The sequence below is a fragment of the Bicyclus anynana genome, chromosome 25, assembly GCF_947172395.1.
Source record: "Bicyclus anynana chromosome 25, ilBicAnyn1.1, whole genome shotgun sequence".
NCBI lineage: Eukaryota > Metazoa > Arthropoda > Insecta > Lepidoptera > Nymphalidae > Bicyclus > Bicyclus anynana.
Window position 1 is genome coordinate 7,146,328 of NC_069107.1, and position 19,843 is coordinate 7,166,170.

The 19,843-nt window shown below is 35.2% G+C and overlaps 1 protein-coding gene across 3 annotated transcripts in view; it reads right to left on the bottom strand.

Moving 5' to 3' along the window:
• Window positions 1-19,843, bottom strand: part of LOC112055973 (uncharacterized) — a 743,744-nt gene that overhangs the window by 28,233 nt on the left and 695,668 nt on the right. For all 3 annotated transcript variants that reach the window (XM_052889302.1, XM_052889303.1, XM_052889304.1), the window contains one exon: window positions 7,548-7,683. In XM_052889302.1, coding sequence (XP_052745262.1) covers window positions 7,548-7,683 — 136 coding nt within the window. The remainder of the gene's footprint in view (window positions 1-7,547; window positions 7,684-19,843) is intronic.

Here is a 19,843-nt window from a genome sequence, read left to right on the forward strand (position 1 = left end):
TCAGGAAACCTGCATACCAGAGAATTTTCTTAATTCTCTGCGTGTGTGAAGTCTGCCTATCTGCATTGGGCCAGTGTGGTAGACTATTGGCCTAATCCCTCTCACTCTGAGAGGAGATTCAAGCTCAGCAGTGAGCCGAATGTGGGTTGATAATGATGATGATGACTAGAAAGAAATAAAAATAAAACATTTATTTTAAAGTTGTACCACACATTCAGAGTCACTCAGCGGACGATGGAGCGAGCTATGCTCGGAGTATCTCTGCGTGATCGAATCGAAAATGAGGAGATCCGCAGAAGAAATGCAAATGAATAAATTGATTGATTGATTGATTGATTGATTGATTGATTGGTTGATTGATTGACTGAAGAAATCACCGACATACTCGTAGCACATCGTAACATTATCTCGAAAGCAAATTATTGTTAAAGATTTCATGGAAATTACAATATTAGGTACTCCCATATCGAGCAAAAGTGGGTACAGGTCGAAGCCTGCAATGCCCCTCTCGAATTTACTTCCGCCTTCCAACCTTACATACATAGATGTTTTAAGTTTAATTGAACCATCATTAAAAGATTTCGATAATTAGAATGACGCCACAGAATCACTTACCATCGAATGATTGCAGTCAAGTGCTTGACTAAAAAAAAAATCAGTAATAACAAACCGGGTCGTCGAACAAGTTTCATCTTGAATAATGAATCCCGCTCCCGAGTCTCGACACAAGCTCAAACTTGTTCACAGTGATTGATTGAGTCCGCGGATTGATGGTGGGGGGATGACTGGTGAGTTTTTTTTTTACAAAAAATCCGAGATTCGAAAATTTGTTTATTAGGATAGGATAGGTGTGACCTATATTTTAACCTCAAACCGTTGGTTGCTGTAGGTTATACGTTTATACCGCCAAGCGATTTAGCGTTCCGGTACGTTATCGTGTAGGTAAAAACTGAAAGGGGTGTGGATTTTCATCCTCCTTCTAACAAGCTAGCCTGCTTCCATCTTAGATTGCATCATTACTTACCATCACGTGTCAAGGGCTAACTTCTAATGAAAAAAAAAACTGTTTATTGGATGGCTATCAGACCCGCCGTTTCACCCGTTAAAACATAACTTAAAACATTCGCAAATAACGTGGCTTGCTATTGGTAAAATAATTTTCAAAATCGGTTCAGTACATCCAGAAATTACCCCGTACAACCTCACAAACTACCTGTTTATAATATTAAGTATTAATAAGTGTTTAAAAAATAGTAAAAGTAAAATTTAAGTAAATATTATATTGTACTTGTTTGGTTTCTGTTTAACAAAATTGCATTTCTTAATTAGTTTACACCGCAACTAGATCCTAACGGCACTCAAATAAATCTTAATACATCCAATATAAAAAATCGAGTTAAATTTCTCCCAAAAATATATTAAATTTTATGAGCTCTGGGCCACGAGAACGGAAAAGACAAACAGCGGTAGCGGGGAGCAAAACCACAATATAATTATTATGACATGTGTTATCATAAGCGTCAATATGTTAAAAAGTTAAAATACCTAATTAATTATTATTAAAATTTCGTCGTTTGTATTCCTAATTTGATTGGCAAAAACCTCAAACGTAGTAGATTTCGCACTAAGTCCAATTACTTTATTTTTGCCACAGCAGTACCACGAAAATACTCGTAAAGTGTTATGGTAGGAGCCATATAAGTATAGGAGCCGTAGGGGTATGGTATGTTAAACCTGGATATAAAAACAAATAACCGCGCTCATGGCTCGAGAACATGGCTTTAGACTCATATACCAAGCACAACCAAGAGCATGCGCGTCTTACTAGAATTAAGTTTAAAACTCATATGGACACCGAGCTACGTCTCGTATGCTACAAGTGCGCGTAGAAGTATGGAGTTTTACAGCAAGTTTGATGAAAGTAGAATTTATATACTGAATGTATCGAGGCGATACCCAACCGCTCCGTGTTCCGCCGATAGATAGAAAAGAAAGAAAAAAAAACATTTGAAACAAACACACAATACACAGAAGAAAATATATTCATATTAAACAAAATCGAAAGACAATGTGTGGTACCAAAATGATCACCACTCAGCATGTTACGCTTGTGGTGGATCTACCAGCGCAGCGCTGGGTTGATGATGAGATGAGTTTTGAGCTTTAACACCTAGTCGCTTCGTCGCTTCGCTCAAACTGTTCCTCATATTCCAGTGGCCACCACTTTACCCGCAAGAAGTAATTATCGATCTACAATAAAGTAGGGATGAACTGACAATGATTTAACCGATATGGGACTCTATTGTAATAGTAATACGACCTTTATTTGCTTATCACGGATACCGTGTTGTGCGTAGGAAGATATACCCACGCGTCGCATCGAGCTTACAATATTAATATAGCTTCCTAATACTTGGGAATATGTGACCGTTTGGAGTAACCTAAAGCTAAAGCTAAACCTTTAGCTTTAGCTTTAGCTAAAAAAAAAGTAATGCTAACATTGCTTACATTGCTTAAGGCATCAACTTACCGTAATCCGACACTAAGAGTTCCTGTTCCCATGCGAATACGGGGATAAAATATAGCCTATGACACTCATAAATAACGTGGCTTTCTAGTGGTAAAAGAACAAAATCGGTGCAGTAGATCCAAACCCCATAAAACACCACAAACTTTACCTCTTTACTAAAGACGGTTTCACGTAATTCGGAAACCAAGGTGGCTGCTTTATGGAAAAACGAACCGCATTTAGTAAATCCACGGCAGCTAAAGAAATAAAATAACCTTCAGTTGCTCATCACGCTATTTTCCAAAAAAAACATCAAATACGTCTGAAAGTTGCTTCTCAATAAATCCGAATCCACTGAAGTACAAAACGCTGAAAACGGATACCTTCAGAGCAGCGGACGTGATCGTCCTTCAAAATACTTTTATAAAATACAGTTTTGCAACTCAAAAGCGATTCAATTACTGACATTAAATCCACATTCAGTCCGATGGCTTCGCGTATAAATTGAATCCAGTGTGGGAATCGATTTAGTTTCACTTTCAAATGGATCCAATGAAATAAAAAAAAACAATAACTGGTAACGAGTAACGTATAAATGTGTAACGATTAACGTCTTTGACGTGTCGTTGTCATTGTTTGATTAGACGCGTTTCAGGATATAAAATAACTATTAACAAATAACGATGAAACGGGTGACGATAACGAATAAATCATTGTCAGCGAAGACACGTTTTGAGATCATATTGATTCGATGAAATAAAATAACTGGTGTTATCGCCGCGTTGCAACGACCTGCGGTACGGACGGCTTCAGTGTGCTCGTGGCGTTCGAGCCGTCCACATCTCTATTTGTGTAATTCTTTATGGGTTACTTGGAATAGACGGGGAGAGTGACTTGAGTGGAAAAGGGGAGTGTTTGTTAACAGTCAAAAGATCCTTTAACCCTACAGACATCGTTCACAAGTGCGTGACTCCACTCAAGGTCATTCTCTGCCACTCAGGGTTTATTGGTAACATTCTTAGTGGGAATTGTTAGACCTGACAGACAACCGCTTCTGATGTGAAACTCCTTATACTCCGACATTGGTACGATGAAATGGATGTGGATAATGACAAGGATTAAATCATTGATTCATTGTAGTTAATGTTACCGAAGACACGTTTTAGTATCTCCAATGAAATAAAACATGTAGTAAATAATAACAATACCAATTAATTAAATTAATGTCGTTATTATTTGAGAAGACAAGTTTAACGATTTTATGAATCCAATGAAATAAAATAACTAGTAACGAATTACGATGAAATGGATAACGAGATTATTTATATCGAACACTTAGATCATTTTAGTTATTGTCTGCAAAGATATGTTTTACGATCTTATGAATGTAATGAAGTTAATTTCATCGCTTTTCGTTAGTAGTTATTGTTCCAACAATAACAGTTAAGAACGAATAATGATAAATGATAAAATCTAGCATGGTGGACTATTGGCCTAATAGTCTAGTAGATCTAATTCTGAGACTCCACGTCCATTAAAGGTTAACGACCAAGTCATTGTTACTGCTTGTGAAGATATGTTTTATGGTTTTGATATTTTATAAAGCACTCACTAAATTGGCGTTTTATATAGCACATAATATTTCCGAATAAGGTAAAACTCAACTCTATGCCGATGACGTTATAGGTTTTACTGTCATGGCAATAAAGGTAGGCCTGGGAACTCCCATTTGACGAAAATATGATAAAAAACAAGCAAAAATGGTCGAGCTCTAATATGGGATAATTGAAACATCTATAGCCGCACGCAAAACCGATTTCTGGCGTGGCGACGCGTCGCCACGCTATAAGATGGTGTAAATATACAGTAGTGTGTACGGTGTGGCGACGCGTCGCCATGCGGATTTGAAATAAATTCGTAAATTTTTGTATTTAATGAAAATAAATGTTTACTAATTTACTAATTGAAATAAATGTTTTTTTTATTTTATTTGATATTGATTTAAAATCGGTCCAATAGTTTCGGAGCCTATTCGTAACAAGCAAACAAAAAAATCAAATGATACCTCTTTTAAATATTTAGTCCACGAATTAGCACTTTAATCTCTATAGATCATTACTTTAGACTCGAAAGGATGCGACGCCGGAGTTTTTATGTTCACGAAAGGATTAAACGGTTCGGAAAGGATAAAACTTTTACGCCTCGCAAAGGATATTTAACTTTAAGAGGCACTAACCCCAATTTACGGTAATGATTTAATTTCTTCCCGGTATTACCGGCAGCCATTCCTGGGGGGTGGCTTTAAATGACGTAAATAAATAATGTTACAAAGGGTTGAACACTGACGAGCTTTTGAGATACTCGCTTTGTAATCTAGTCACAATAATATTTTTGTTAGACAAGCAAATGACCAGCTGGTCTATTTAATAATTCCATCGTTTTTAGGAAATGAAAGTCTTGGTTACACAGAGAGTTCGAACCCTTTTTGAGATACTCGCTTTGTAATCTAGTCACAATAATATTTTTGTTAGACAAGCAAATGACCAGCTGGTCTATTTAATAGCTCTATCGTTATTAGGATATGAACATCTTGATTAGTCAGAAAGTTTGTATCATTTTGAGATACATATACAAAGGCTTGGTACAAAGGGTTAAGCCCTGTGCAATCTCTGACGAGCTTTTGAGATACTGGCTTTGTAATCTAGTCACAATAATATTTTTGTTAGACAAGCAAATGACCAGCTGGTCTTTTTAATAGCTCTATCGTTCTTAGGAAATGAACATCTTGATTAGTCAGAAAGTTTGTATCCTTTTTGAGATACTCATACAAAGACTGGGTACAAAGGGTTAAGCCCTGTGCAATCTCGGAGAGAGCTTTTGAGATACTCGCTTAGTAATCTAGTCACAATAATATTTTTGTTAGACAAGCAAATGACCAGCTGGTCTATTTAATAACTCCGTCTTTCTTAGGAAATGAAAGTCTTGGTTACACAGAGAGTTCGAATCCTTTTTTATATACTCGCTTAGTAATCTAGTTACAATAATATTTTTTTTAGACAAGCAAATGACTAGCTGGTCAATTTAATAGCTCTATCGTTCTTAGGAAATGAACATCTTGATTAGTCAGAAAGTTCGTATCATTTTTGAGATACATATACAAAGGCTTGGTACAAAGGGTTAAGCCCTGTGCAATCTCGGAGAGAGCTTTTGAGATACTCGCTTAGTAATCTAGTCACAATAATATTTTTGTTAAACAAGCAAATGACCAGCTGGTCTATTTAATAACTCCATCGTTTTAAGGAAATGAAAGTCTTGGTTACACAGAGAGTTCGAACCCTTTTTGAGATATTCGCTTAGTAAACTAGCCACAATAATATTTTTGTAAGATCAGCACATGACCAGCTGGTCTATTTAATAACTCTGTCGTTCTTAGGAAATTAACGTCTTGATTAGACAGAAAGTTCGTATCCATTTTGAGATACTCATAAAAAGGCTTGGTACAAAGGGTTAAGCCCTGTGCAATCTCTGACTAGCTTTTGAGATACTCGTTTAGTAATCTAGTCACAATAATATTTTTGTAAGATCAGCATGACCAGCTGGTCTATTTAATAACTCCATCGTTTTAAGGAAATGAAAGTCTTGGTTACACAGAGAGTTCGAACCCTTTTTGAGATACTCGTTTAGTAATCTAGTCACAATAATATTTTTGTAAGATCAGCATGACCAGCTGGTCTATTTAATAGCTCCATCGTTCTTAGGAAATGAACGTCTTGATTAGGCAGAAAGTTCGTATCCTTTTTGAGATACTCATACAAAGGCTTGGTACAAAGGGTTAAGCCCTGTGCAATCTCTGACTAGCTTTTGAGATACTCGTTTAGTAATCTAGTCACAATAATATTTTTGTAAGATCAGCATGACCAGCTGGTCTGTTTAATAGCTCCGTCGTTCTTAGGAAATGAAAATCTGTCAGCAATTAAAAACAGAGTTATGCTTATAAAAACATCAATTTATTTATATATTATCCAAAAAATATTATTTTAAGTCGATTTTATCCAGATATTTGTTAATTTTATTTCGATATTTGTCGAGTTTATTGCGAATCACACTGTATAACGGAGCTCTGAGCTGAATTCATTTCCGAAGCAATTCATTAATTGATTCGCTTTGAGATTTAAAATCTGCGCTAAAACCGGCTTAAAGGGGAAAATCGCTTGCTTTTATTTATACGTACATATTGAATAATTAATTATCATTATACATTTACAAATACGACAATTTAATTAAATAAATGCACACTTTGTCTTTGTGTTATATGCATTTTAAGAAATTAAATATCAAGTGTCTCAAACAGAGAAGGAAAATTATCGTGAGCAAATCTGCATACCAGAGAATTAAGAAAATTATCTGGTATGCAAAGTAGGTATAAATGGTGTATGTTGTGTCGCTTGTTTTATGAGATCGAAGCTAGTAACTACCATATCTATAACGATGTAACGCTAAGCAATTTAGTAGTCAGTCACACGATGCTGGCCAATCGTGGTTAAGTAAACCGTATTCCAGGGTCCGTTTATATCTACAGACACTGCGTCACAGACAAGTAGCGTGGCAGACACCCACAGACACCGTCTTTTCACACTGCCCAGCAGGTAGCTAGAGAACTTTAAAAAGTCATTTTCATGAAATAAGTCCCTCAGACGCGGTGCTAATATCATAAAGGCGCGCTTCAGTCATTTGGTAATGGCGGTCTTATTGACATTTGTGTGAGGCGCTGTCATTTTAGTTCAAGTTTTAGCTTTCTTTCATGAAAATGACTCTACAAAATCTACAGACATGAACCGCGGCCGCGTTACGATAGATATAAATATGTTAATAGACACTTTATAGAAGAATATTATTTTGTCTGATACGCTAAATGTCTGTAGATATAAACGTACCTTGTCCTCACCCATAATTCTGTGTAGGTACATATAATTATGTTAGTGGTCCAAATAAATAAATATTTCAGTATCTTCGGTTGGTAGCATTGAACCGAGCTTACCTAGGCTTGTGGTACGTGGGATTGCTGTTAGTCTTGAGGATGTCGGCGTTGGGGACGGACGTCGGCAGCGCGTGCTCCCGCTCCAACTCGCTCTCGTAGCTCTCAAGTGGTACATGCTTGCCGGGTAAGGGGTCCGCTGTAACAACAAAATTATTATTATTAGCATTTTTCAATTAAAAAAATAATTAGCACACTAAGGGTTCCGTACCATTTTACAAAAAATCGCGTTTATTGTATGGGAGCCTCATTTAATAAGTAATTTTTAGATTTGTTGAAACTGATGGCTGGAGCTAAAACTTTAAAGACGTGAATTTTTTACTGGGTGTTGAGTATCAGCTAGGAATTTTACTTTTCGAGTATAAAGTTGTGGTTTTAGGTTATAATCTGGATTTCTACTAATATTATAAACGCGACAGTTTGTATGGATGTTCGTTTGTTTGGATGTTTGTTACTCTTTAACGCCGCAACTACTGAGCCGATTTGGCTGAAATTTGGAATGGAAATAGATTTTACTCTTGATTAACACATAGGCTCCTTCCTTCCCGAAAGACTTCATCCCGGAAAAAAAATGGTTTACGAGGGATTTGTAAAAAACCAAATTCTACGCGGAGGAAGTCGCAGGCGTCCACTAGTACTTAATATAAAGTCTAGATAGTAACCTACCGCTCGCAATGCTAAATGTTACTAAAATCCTGTCCAGTTGATAAGTATTTTTGCTTTATTAAGTAATAAACATTCAAACTTTCGAATTTACTATAATATTTTAAATAGGATATGTTACAGGTTATTTTTAAACATTTGATCACCATCATCATTATCAACCCATATTCGACTCACTGCTGAGCTCGAGTTTCCTCTCAGAATGAGAGGGGTAAGGCCAATAGTCCACCAAGCTAGCCCAATGCGGATTGGCAGACTACACACACGAACGAGAATTAAGAAAATTCTTACATGTGCAGGATTCCTCACAATGTTTTCCTTCACGGTTTGAGACACGTGATAATTAATTTCTTAAAATGCACATAACTGAAAAGTTAGAGGTGCATGCCCCGGACCGGATTCGAACCTACGCCCTCCAGAATCGGAGGCAGAGGTCAAATCCACTGGACTATCACGGCTCTAAACATTTGATACTCGTAGGCTTTAGACAAAGTCTTATAATTTCTGTGTATTTTCATCTCTATGAACCTGATGTTCGTGTAGGTAGAGTGAAGCTCACAATTTCCGCTAAACCTGCTCCAAACAACTGGTCCACACGTTCCCGGAAATGACGATCCCTCGGGGATATGTTCCCGGAATGATAAATAGCGTTTTAGTAAACAAACATAAACGAAACATTTTAAATATGCGACAACTTTTAAATACTCTTTACAGAAGAGCTAGTCAGGAATTGTGGTACTTGAATTTTGATTTTTGGTGCTAACATGCGACCAAGTGAAGAGAAATAGACAAAATTTTGTCCAATGGCATCGGAGATGTCCCAGTCCCATGCCTTTCGTACCAACGCAATAAAAGAGATAGCAGTATTTCCGGTTGCGCCGCCATTGAATTTTGTCTATTTCTCTCCACGAGATTATCTCGTTGGTTGCATATAAGCGCCACCGCCTTCCTCCATATAAGAGAGTAGATATGGAACTTAGACCCACTATGATAAACTAATGAGTAGCGTGATGGGTCCAGCTCCATATTCCCTCTCGCGTTGACACCATTAAGTTATCGAAGGTTAGCTGACGCCCCGCGGTTTCTCCCGCGTAGTTCCCGTTTCCCGTGAGAATACGGGAATAAAATATATTATGACACTCACAAATAACGTGGCATTCCATTGGCAAAAGATTTTTTTAATCAGTTCATTCATTATTATCAACCTATAGTCCACTACGCTGGCCCAATGCGGATTTGCAGACTTTACACACGCAGAGAATTAAGAAAATTCTCTGGTATGCAGGTTTTTTCACGATGTTTTTCCTTCACCGTTTGAGACACGTGATATTTTAATTTCTTAAAATGCATACAACTGAAAAGTTGGAGGTGCATGCCCGGATTCGAGCCCACACCCTCCGGAATCGGAGGCAGAGGTCATATCCACTGGGCTATCACGGCAGTACAATCTTTACCCCTTAGAATATATTATTAGTATAGACTAAAGTCTGAAAACGAAGAAAGAATTCTACTTAAAAGCATTATGAGAATAAGCAGCTATCGTATTATATATTCTCACGAGTTATCAAATTCTGGGCCCTCCGAGTAGAGAATTCGATTCCAGTGGAGTTGAGTCGACAGATAAAGGGCATTGTTACAAAACATCAGGTCAATAGTGTTGCGTTACCCGATGTACGGAATTCATAAACAACGTCTTTGTTGGCCGACCTAGTTCTGAGTATTGTCGGCGTTTTGTGTGATAGGACATTCTCGATCATTGTTTTAAGACGCGACGATTTTGTCGCACGTTTTTGTCGTCACTGATGAATGAAGCAGTGACACACGATACCTACCAACTTTTTGTCGCATGTCGTGTCTTTACTAAACAAAAATTCATTTAATGACAAATATTTCGCTTGTCGTGCCATTTACTATTGCATTTTTACTTAAATTTAATCAAAGACAAATTTTCAAAATATCCCTTTATTTTTTACATCTTTTGTAAAACAACTGTAAGTACTCTTTTTAAATTGAAATTAAACATTTTGTTAATTAACAATTAATTTAATTATGTATATTATAGACAAATGATAATTTTTATTTGCCTTCACATTGAAGATATACAAGAACATTATTTATATGATATAACTAATATATCGGATATAACTTAAATCCGATACGAAGTAACTTGTACTATGTATAAGTAAGTAGTACTCGTGATTACTTATTAAAAGTAGCTAAGTAAATGCAGGTTTTATACTCACATACTAATTTAATAATTTACAAGTCACAAAATTTTCAATAATGCCTCAAATATTATGTATTCTGTGCCAATACAAAAAATCGTAAAACAAAAAGTCGCAAGTCTGCTGAACTTTTAGGGCTATTCTGAGTATTCTCGGTATACACGATGCACAGGTTTCAGTTTCACGATAGATATAAAGGAATTATGCTATAAACTGTTATTGTTATTCAAATAATACAAAGATAGTACCGCCAGAGGATTCGTTGTGTAAACATTTACACTATTGTTGAGAGCTTTTCGACGAACTGTTAATTAGATTTATAAACATAATAAAGTTGTCATAAGATTTATATTACAAATGTACCCACCCATTGGCATTTTAGATACACGACTCGATGAGCTATATCGGTTATCTTTTAAGGAACTCTTCATTTATTATTTGATTTCTAATGAAGATTTCTTAAGAATAATAGATTTAGCTGGTCCACAGTACCTTCCACGACGTCAATGACAGCGAAAAAAAAAATATGTTAAAATGATCTCTGGGTTTAAGTTCATAACAACGGTATGATGTCATGACTGAAATTCGATCTTGTGAACCAATCAACAAAAAAAAATCTTTACACGAGATTAGCTACATCCATCTTTATAAATGCGAAAGGTCATTTAGCACGAAATATCTTGATGTACAAATGTAAAATTTGGCAGAGAGGTATTTTTTTTTTTTTTTTTTTCTTCTTTTTTTTTATAGTTAGTAAGTATTCACTAAGAACGGATTTTGCGATATAACTGGATTAAGGGAGGTTTAAGGGCGAACGAAGTCGCGGGCTTCTGCTACTACTAATATAAAAGAGGTAAAGTGTGAGTTTGTAAAGCTGTAGTTGGTAATATCCTATTATATAACCTATTTTGAAAATTCTTTTACCAATAGTAGGCTTGTGAATTCTGCTAATCCGCATTGGGCTAGCGAGGTGGAGAGGTGGTGTTAGCCTAACTCCTCTCATTTTTAGAGGAGATTTGTGCTCAACAGTAAGCCGAACATGGGTTGTTAATAATTATGATGAATAGGGTCACGTTATTTGTGAGTAACATAGTCTATACTTTCTAACGGAAACTATGCGGATTAAACTACGGGGCGTCAGTTAGTATTACAATAATAATATATTAGAAACCGAATACTTAACTGTATATTGAAGTAAACTTCTATAACAAAAACAAATACAGATGCACTAACATCAAAACTGGACAAAAAAAAGAAAAGAAATTTCATATACATTTTTCTTCCTTCTATAACTAGGAGAATAGATCCACCATGCTCCTTTAATTCAAATAAAGCGAAAGTAGAGTAACTTAGAATCAAAGAGTAGGAAATTTAATTTGTAACTGTACATTTATCTTGACGTATTGAGAATTCCAAACAATTAAAACGTAAATTAAGTTAGTACATAATTATAAAAAAAAAAAAAACAATTTTCATTGTCGGATAATGCGGTCGCTGCCTAACGCGAAACTCTTGATTTGGTCTCGTTATACTTTCATGCGAATTTGTATCTTATTACAACGTAATTAGATTTAAAATCGTTTGTTCCGCGAATAATTGCTACGGTAGGTAACTTAGGTGAGAGTGGGCCTATTTTTTTTCGTTAATTGCATTTCTGCGATGGGCCTCGTTCTCAAAAAAAATGTTATTAGTAGATAAATTAGTTACTTATTTGGTTGCAAAAAATCGGTTTTAATTAGAAAGTAGGTCTTCTACTTCTCTAATGTTTCTACTTTTTGTAAACCAGCTGATGATAATTGTAAACACCTCGGTATAGTGGTTACATTACTTGGGCTCTGGAGCTCTCTCATGGGTTCGAGTGCTGGTTGGGGCAATAGGGATGATGACAGTTTTTTAAATTGCATATAAATTAAGAGCATGCTAATAGTAAAGCAATTTTGTAAAAGTAACAGGGTATCTGCGATCATTACTTTCGGAGCTACAGGGTTTTGAAAAGGTCAGATTTGCGGTGCTGCCGCGGATCCCTGAACATCCCCATACAAAATGGTATGATTTAATGACGACGAAGGTGCATAATGATCTTTAGATTTGTATGGGCGGTCAAACAAAATTACTAATATCTTTGTTATTTGTGCGTTTAAGTGGTGTGGGGTATGGAATTTCATCCTACTTCTAACAAGTTATCCAGCTTTCAGCTTATATTGCATCATCACTTACCATCAGGTGAGATCACAGTCAAGGGGTAACTTGTCTTAACAAAAAAACATTTCAAAATCGCCTCTTCGACTCTATTTCCAACGATGAGTATTCAAAACATCGATAAATAATCTCATGTCGATATAACTATACACTGATCCACTATACGATAAAATCGATTTTTAATCTCTAGTGTTGTACAACGTCGATATTATGATTGATTCACCGCCGTGACTCAATCAGCGGAGCGCGCGAGACCGGTGAATCATCGACAGTTAACCGCATTCAATTACGTTCCTTTCTTTTTTATAGTAGAAGAGCTCATGGTGTTAATTTATTATGAAACACGGCTAAAACTCACGTGATATTAGGTCGGAGTATGCCCGACTAGTTTCGAACCCATACGGGGCCCTTAGTCATGAGCTGTTTTCGCAGTTTGGATCGTGCCGCGATGCGATGCGCGATAATCAATTAATATGAATAACACTCACGATAGTTTAAATTCTAAAAAAAGCTCATGGTGTAAATGTATATGTACTTGAACGTCTCAGGGACCTATTAGACTTACTTAGTAGACTTACGAAGTTGGATAAAATATTGAAAAAACCATTTAATGAACATTTTGTTACAATAATGCTTGCTGTCTGCAAAATATGATATGCATATTAATTAAACAGTACGTATTTTTTGGAGAAAATAAATATTTAAACCAAGATTTGATGACACGAATTGGCTTTCAGCGGTGAGAAAAAACTACATATTTCAAAAAACTAACGATACCGTAAATAGCAAGAAAATGTTTTAATTTTCGTTATTCTATAATTCTTTCCTTCATAATAAAAACAAATTTAACCGTGTGACTCTATAATAGAAATATAACGGTTTTATTCTGAAACTTCGTTCCACTTCCATCTGACATGCTTGTGTTTTTGGCTATTATTATCACCATAAGTGTTGGTTAAATATTTATAATTTTTTTGGTTGCCCTAAACGTACCCATCAACAATAAGGGCTCATACTTGGGGATATTTAACATGCAAGGTATCCTCCCTCAACCATTTGCCGTGATCAAGTAAATCCAAAAATCCTCTGTTTGGCTCCTATACTATTTCTTTTTTAACGATAATTCCATTACCGATTACGTTCCGATTACCGTTTTACGTTCCGTCGCGATGGTTTTAATTTTTAAGTTCGACGCGAATTAATTTCAATTTTAAGCAACGGGCAATCAATTTGTGCAATGGGTTGGTAAAGTTTCGGTAGTGAAATAATTAAATAATTATTGTTTTGCGGACTCTATTTTTCGGACCCCATTTATACGGATTTAATAATCTGAATCGAATCGACGATAAGATTTATAACAGAATACGTTAACATAATAATGAAAAAATATCTTTAAAATTATCATAATTTGTAATATAGCAAGATTTTGATATTTTTAGGTATTTGTTACGATTTAACTCAAATCTCAAAAAAATCTTTATAGGCTATGGCCTATTTATTCTCGTATTTCTAAGAAAGGGTAACTACGTCGATAAATCCGCAGGGCGGTGGGCTTACTGACTCGACTCAACCTATTTTGGATTTTTTTATCTATAGAAAGCCACGTTATTTGTGAGTGTCATAGGCTAAATTTTATCCCCGTAAACTGTGATGCATCCAATAGTCTATTAAATGCAGTAGACTAACTATAAAATTGACAAATACATTTAGTATCCAAACTATGTAGGACCTCGGATATCTTCCTCCTCCGGGATACTTAGCTACAATTATTATGAACCGTAGTGTGTAGGTATTTAGGTACACATTGCATCGCACGGCATCGAACCCGCACTGCGACTGTCTGCACCCAAGTCCCCAAACACTTCAATAAAGCAAGTCGAGAAACGGACGGGATTTCTTTGATTGATTTTAATGGCTATTAAAACTTGCACGTATTCGGTACGGGCCAATGTACGATGTTTTGAACGGAATGAACGAGTGAGTGAATTCGAATAGAGTTTCTTCACAATCTTTATTTATATTATACTAGCTGACGCCGCGCGGTTTCACCCCGTTCCCGTAGGAATAAGGCGATAATATATAGCCTATAGCCTTCCTCGATAAAAGGGCTATCTAACACTAAATAATTTTTCAAATCGGACCAGTAGTTCCTGAGATTAGCGCGTTCAATCAAACAAACAAATTCTTCAGCTTTATAATATTAATAAAGATTGTATGTGCATAGGTTATAAGAGCCGTGATAGCCCAGTAGATATGACTACTGCCTTCGATTTAAAGAGCATAGGTTCGAATTCCAAGATAGTAAGTACTTAATTTTGAGAAAATAAAACGGTAAAGGAAAAAACATCGTAAACGAAAAAACGAAACGTGTGTAAACTCTGCCAATCGCATTGGGTCACCACGGTGGTCCATTGGCCTAACCCGTCTCATTTGGAGAGGAGACTCGTGCTCAACAATGAGTCAAACATAGGTCGATAATGATGATGATGGTGATACAAATACGTCCAGTATAAGTCAGAAATAAAAGACATATATATATAGGTATGTACATTTTTGAGAAAATTTCATTGAGAGAAATGAAATTTCCTAGAGTGAGTGAGTTATAGACTAGGTTTTGACAATCATTTAAATGATAGACTCCATCATTAAAATGATTGTCAAAACCTAGATTAACAATACAGAAGCTCAGGCTTGTATTCTTTATTAAAAAACCCTCAAAAAAGTGTCGCGCAAAACAGCACTCTCAATAAATTTGAATCTAAAAAACGGATCCTCAAAGCCCTGCCTAAACAAGATTAAGTAACCAATTCGACATGACATTATAAAAAATGGAGCGAATAATAAACGATATAAAAAAAAGAGAACGTTGTTTTCACTCTTCGGCGCGTAAGTAAATAAATAACTTCGGAGGAATTCTAAATTCAAATTCTGTGTGACCTTGGGTAGTGTTGTTACGGATTATGAAAATGTGGAAGGTGATCGATACTTTATCACATGAGTAATCGAGGCGAATGATGCGTACTACGACATATACATATTAGAAAACGGCGTTTGTCTTACTCTCGGCTCGTCGCTTTCTTTTCGTCCTATCGCAACGAAAACGAGTGATATTTTTGATTCCATCACTATTGGCATTTGTTTTTTTTTCATCATATGCCTGCCAATTTTTTTTTTTTAATTCTATTTAATATCAATAACTGGACTGAGTGCAGGCAATACTTAGGTGTAATTACAGTATTATTGTATAATCTTTTCATTTGTTTTATTTTACATTCAACTGTGTTATTTACAAATTATTGCTCGGCCAAAATATTAGTTATTTACCAATTTATACCTAAACCTATGTTACTCTAAATTTATTATTGCAATTATTTTTATTCAGACATATATTTTTGTAATGCAAAGCAACTACTTAGAAAAGTTCACAATTTTCATTTTTATTACGGATTTTAAAAAGTGAATGTCAATCATGTACCCACCTAATCAATTATTTTTGATAGGAACACATATTATGTTCCTATGATATTATGATATATTACGGTATTTTTCCAAATATACCTATTAATATATAATATTATGTTTTTTACACAATCTAAAACTCCGACATGAAAAAACTAAATCGATGTTCAGTTCTGTAAAAATCTATGTTTCAAAATGTCCTATTTTTATCGACAGTCCATTATTTTCCCGTTTGAAAAGCCAACGTCGATTGCAAAAATCGTTACGTCGCGTTTAAAAACATCGACATCACGTCCCGTTTACGAACTAGGAACATCACTACGTGACGTCATCTGATGAAATATTCGTAGCCTATTTGCTACAGTGAGAACCGGTCATAAATTATTTGCGACTTTTTCTAGAATCGGTCACTTAGGACCTCTGAATTTTTCTTAACCTATTTTACCAAAGTAGATTTTATATATGCACGAGTTTCCTTTCCGTTCACATGCATTTAAATTGGTGAGATTGGTGAGTAAGTTAGGGATCGATTTTTCTGGAATATTAATAAGACCTACAGTAGGCCTTAATAAAATACATTTGAAGTACAAATATATTTGTATGATTGAAGTATCATTGGCATACTAATTTTTGATAATTTTTTTTATTGTAAAAAAATTGCGTCTCCACTTTTTGCGTAGAAAGTCAAAAAAAATCCTCTCTAAAAAAGTCAAAATCAAAATCCATTTGTTTCCATTATTACTAATCACGTCAGGTAATTAGATAATGGTGATAATAATTAGTGGAAAACTTAAGTTAAGTTTAGTATGTATATCTATTCTACAGCCTTTCTTGATGAGTACTGTTTATCAACAAAGAAATTAGATATGAAGGTAGAAAACGCATGTCATTTCATAACTTATTTATTTTAAATTATGTATGGTTTGTTTATAAAATGTTATATAAAATATATTAACCATATCTAATTGTTCTAAGCTTATTTTCCTTAATTTATGAACAAGTCAATTATAATTATTATTAGGTGTGAAATGACTAGTGATTTATACCATCATTTTTAATTTGTTTGTTGTTAAACAGTACTTATCAAGAAAGGCTGTATGGAGAAGTTTTTAACAATCTACAAATATATTTTAATTGAAAATTAACGTAAAATGGGAATGTGTTTTCCGAAAACACAACTAAGTAATTTACAAAAGGATACAATTTCATTAAAATTAATCAATTTGGAAATTCCGAGTGCCTGTATTGAATTGTTAAAATGTATCAAGCAATACATTAATACTGGTATTTAATTAATATTGTTAAAGAAATAATATTTTACAAACAAGACTGAACTATTTCGGTATTAATTCCGCAATGTATAAAACAGTGACACCACGGTTTACGTATTATACAGTTGGCCAACTTTTTTTTTTTTTTACAAGTTAGCCCTTGACTACAATCTCACAGAATCAGTAAGTGTTGATGCAATCTCAAGATGGAAGAACATTAACTTCATATTTTCAATATTATAATATTTAAGAAATATTGTATTCAATTTAAAATTACTTCTTAAATATATATTGAAAAATTGCGTTATTATTTTTATTGAAGTCTAAATTCACAATTTTAACTTGAAATTCGAATTTCAATATGTACAAAAGAATTCCAAATAAGTATTTGATTAGATATTTGAATGGAATGATATTTGATACAAAAAGTTCATAATATATGAGTTTGAATCAAATAACAAATAAAAAATTTATAGTCTACTCTATAAATTGCAATAAGAATTTCTAATAACTAAACGAACTGATTTGTCGAAGAGCCGTGATAGCCCAGTGGATATGACCTCTGCCTCCGATTCCGGAGGGCGTGGGTTCGAATCCGGTCCGGGGCATGCACATTCCTTACGTGACAGACATTGATGTGACAAATCAGTTCGTTTCGTCGTTATCAACCCATATTCGGCTCACTGCTGAGCTCGAGTCTCCTCTCAGAATGAGAGGGGTTAGGTCAATAGTCCATCACGCTGACCCAATGCGGATTGGCAGACTTCACACACGCAGAGAGTTAAGAAAATACTCTGGTATGCAGGTTTCCGCACAATGTGTTGTCCTTCACCGTTTGAGACACGTGGTATTTAATTTCTTAAAATGCACACAACTAAAAAGTTGGGCATGCCCTGGACCGGATTCGAACCCACACCCTCTGGAATCGGAGGCTGAGGTCATATCCATTGAGCTGTCACGACTCTTCAGAAGAAATATTTTTCTCTTTTCTTTAGAAGAAAATACCTACTGTAAATTATGTACGTAATTCAATAGTTGTTTCATTGAAATAGGTATACCTACTTTTTTATTAGTAATGCAATAAGTATTAAGTCAGCCATTGACCGTCAATTATTCTCACGTTTCCGCAGCGCAAACGGCAGCGAAGACGTTTCATAAGTCGAGCCGTCATGCACGTCGTGGGTGCTGCAGAAACGTGAGAATAATTGATCGTAAATGGCGTGCATTACGAATTATTAAGTAAGTATATATTATATTATTATGTATAATTTTAAATGTATTATTCAATAGTTGAATAAGGAATGTAAGCGTTCGAAATATAAAAATGAATCAATCGTAACAAATATTCAACATGACTGCGCCTTTTGAGATCCAATACTCCGACCTTTTCCCGTTTGATTCGCGATACATTTCCATTGAGTTACTACGTACTAGAGAAGACATCACTCATCACTACTATGTTCCGTTCAACTGCGGCGATATCGCCGCACTTAACATTTAATTCTTACTAACTGACTACGTTATTCGACTTCCGTAAGCACCGTGTAATTTCGTAAATAAACCGTGTAATTCCGTAAATAAACCGTGTAATTTATGGCACTTATGAAGTTTTGGTCGTAAGACTATTTTAATAGTATAGGACGATTTAAATAATGTTTTAGTGTTGCAGCAAATGCTTCAGCCAGTCCTGGGCTAGCCTTCCCGCAGTTTTTATGTTAGGATATGATGTTTGTTTGAAACAAATGATAAATGCCTACGAATAAAAGCATACATTTTACATTACCATACATGCTATAGCAATGTATAAAGGCATACATTTTACATTACCTTAAACGCCATACCTTTTATTAGGGATATAATATAAATAATAAATATAGATTTGCTTGCTCCACACGTTTATCGTGTACCCTTCATTTTATATTACCCAAAAGGAGCGTTAACAACGTATATGCCCATAAAACATCTTAATTTGGAACTACTTCTCTAGTACGTAGTAACTCAATGTTGATTCCCGATATATATTTCTCTTTTTTTCTTAATTTCCATCGGTCTTTCGTTATATTCTTCCGAGTGATGTATTTATTGGGGCACTTTTGTTCTTGACAACGGCAGTGGAAGATAAACAACTTGTTCCTCGGTTTTATTCCCTCCAGTAATATAGCTTGTTCTAGATGTTACAACTACGAACACAAGACTGGTCGGGCGATGACTTTACGCGAGACTATTTCAGAGTTGACTCGATACTCGGTACCACAGGTATTCACAACGTTGAAGCAAAGTTTCATGATTATCGTTTTGTTTAAAAGTTAAGGCATGAAAATGTAACAGAGAAATAATTTGTCATACGAATATATATTATTACTTATTACTGTGTGTGAGTATGTATGAGAAGTGAGGGTGTGGGTTCGAATCCGGTTCGGGGCGTGCACCCCCAACTTTTCAGTTGTGTGCATTTTAAGAAATTAAATATCACGTGTCTCTA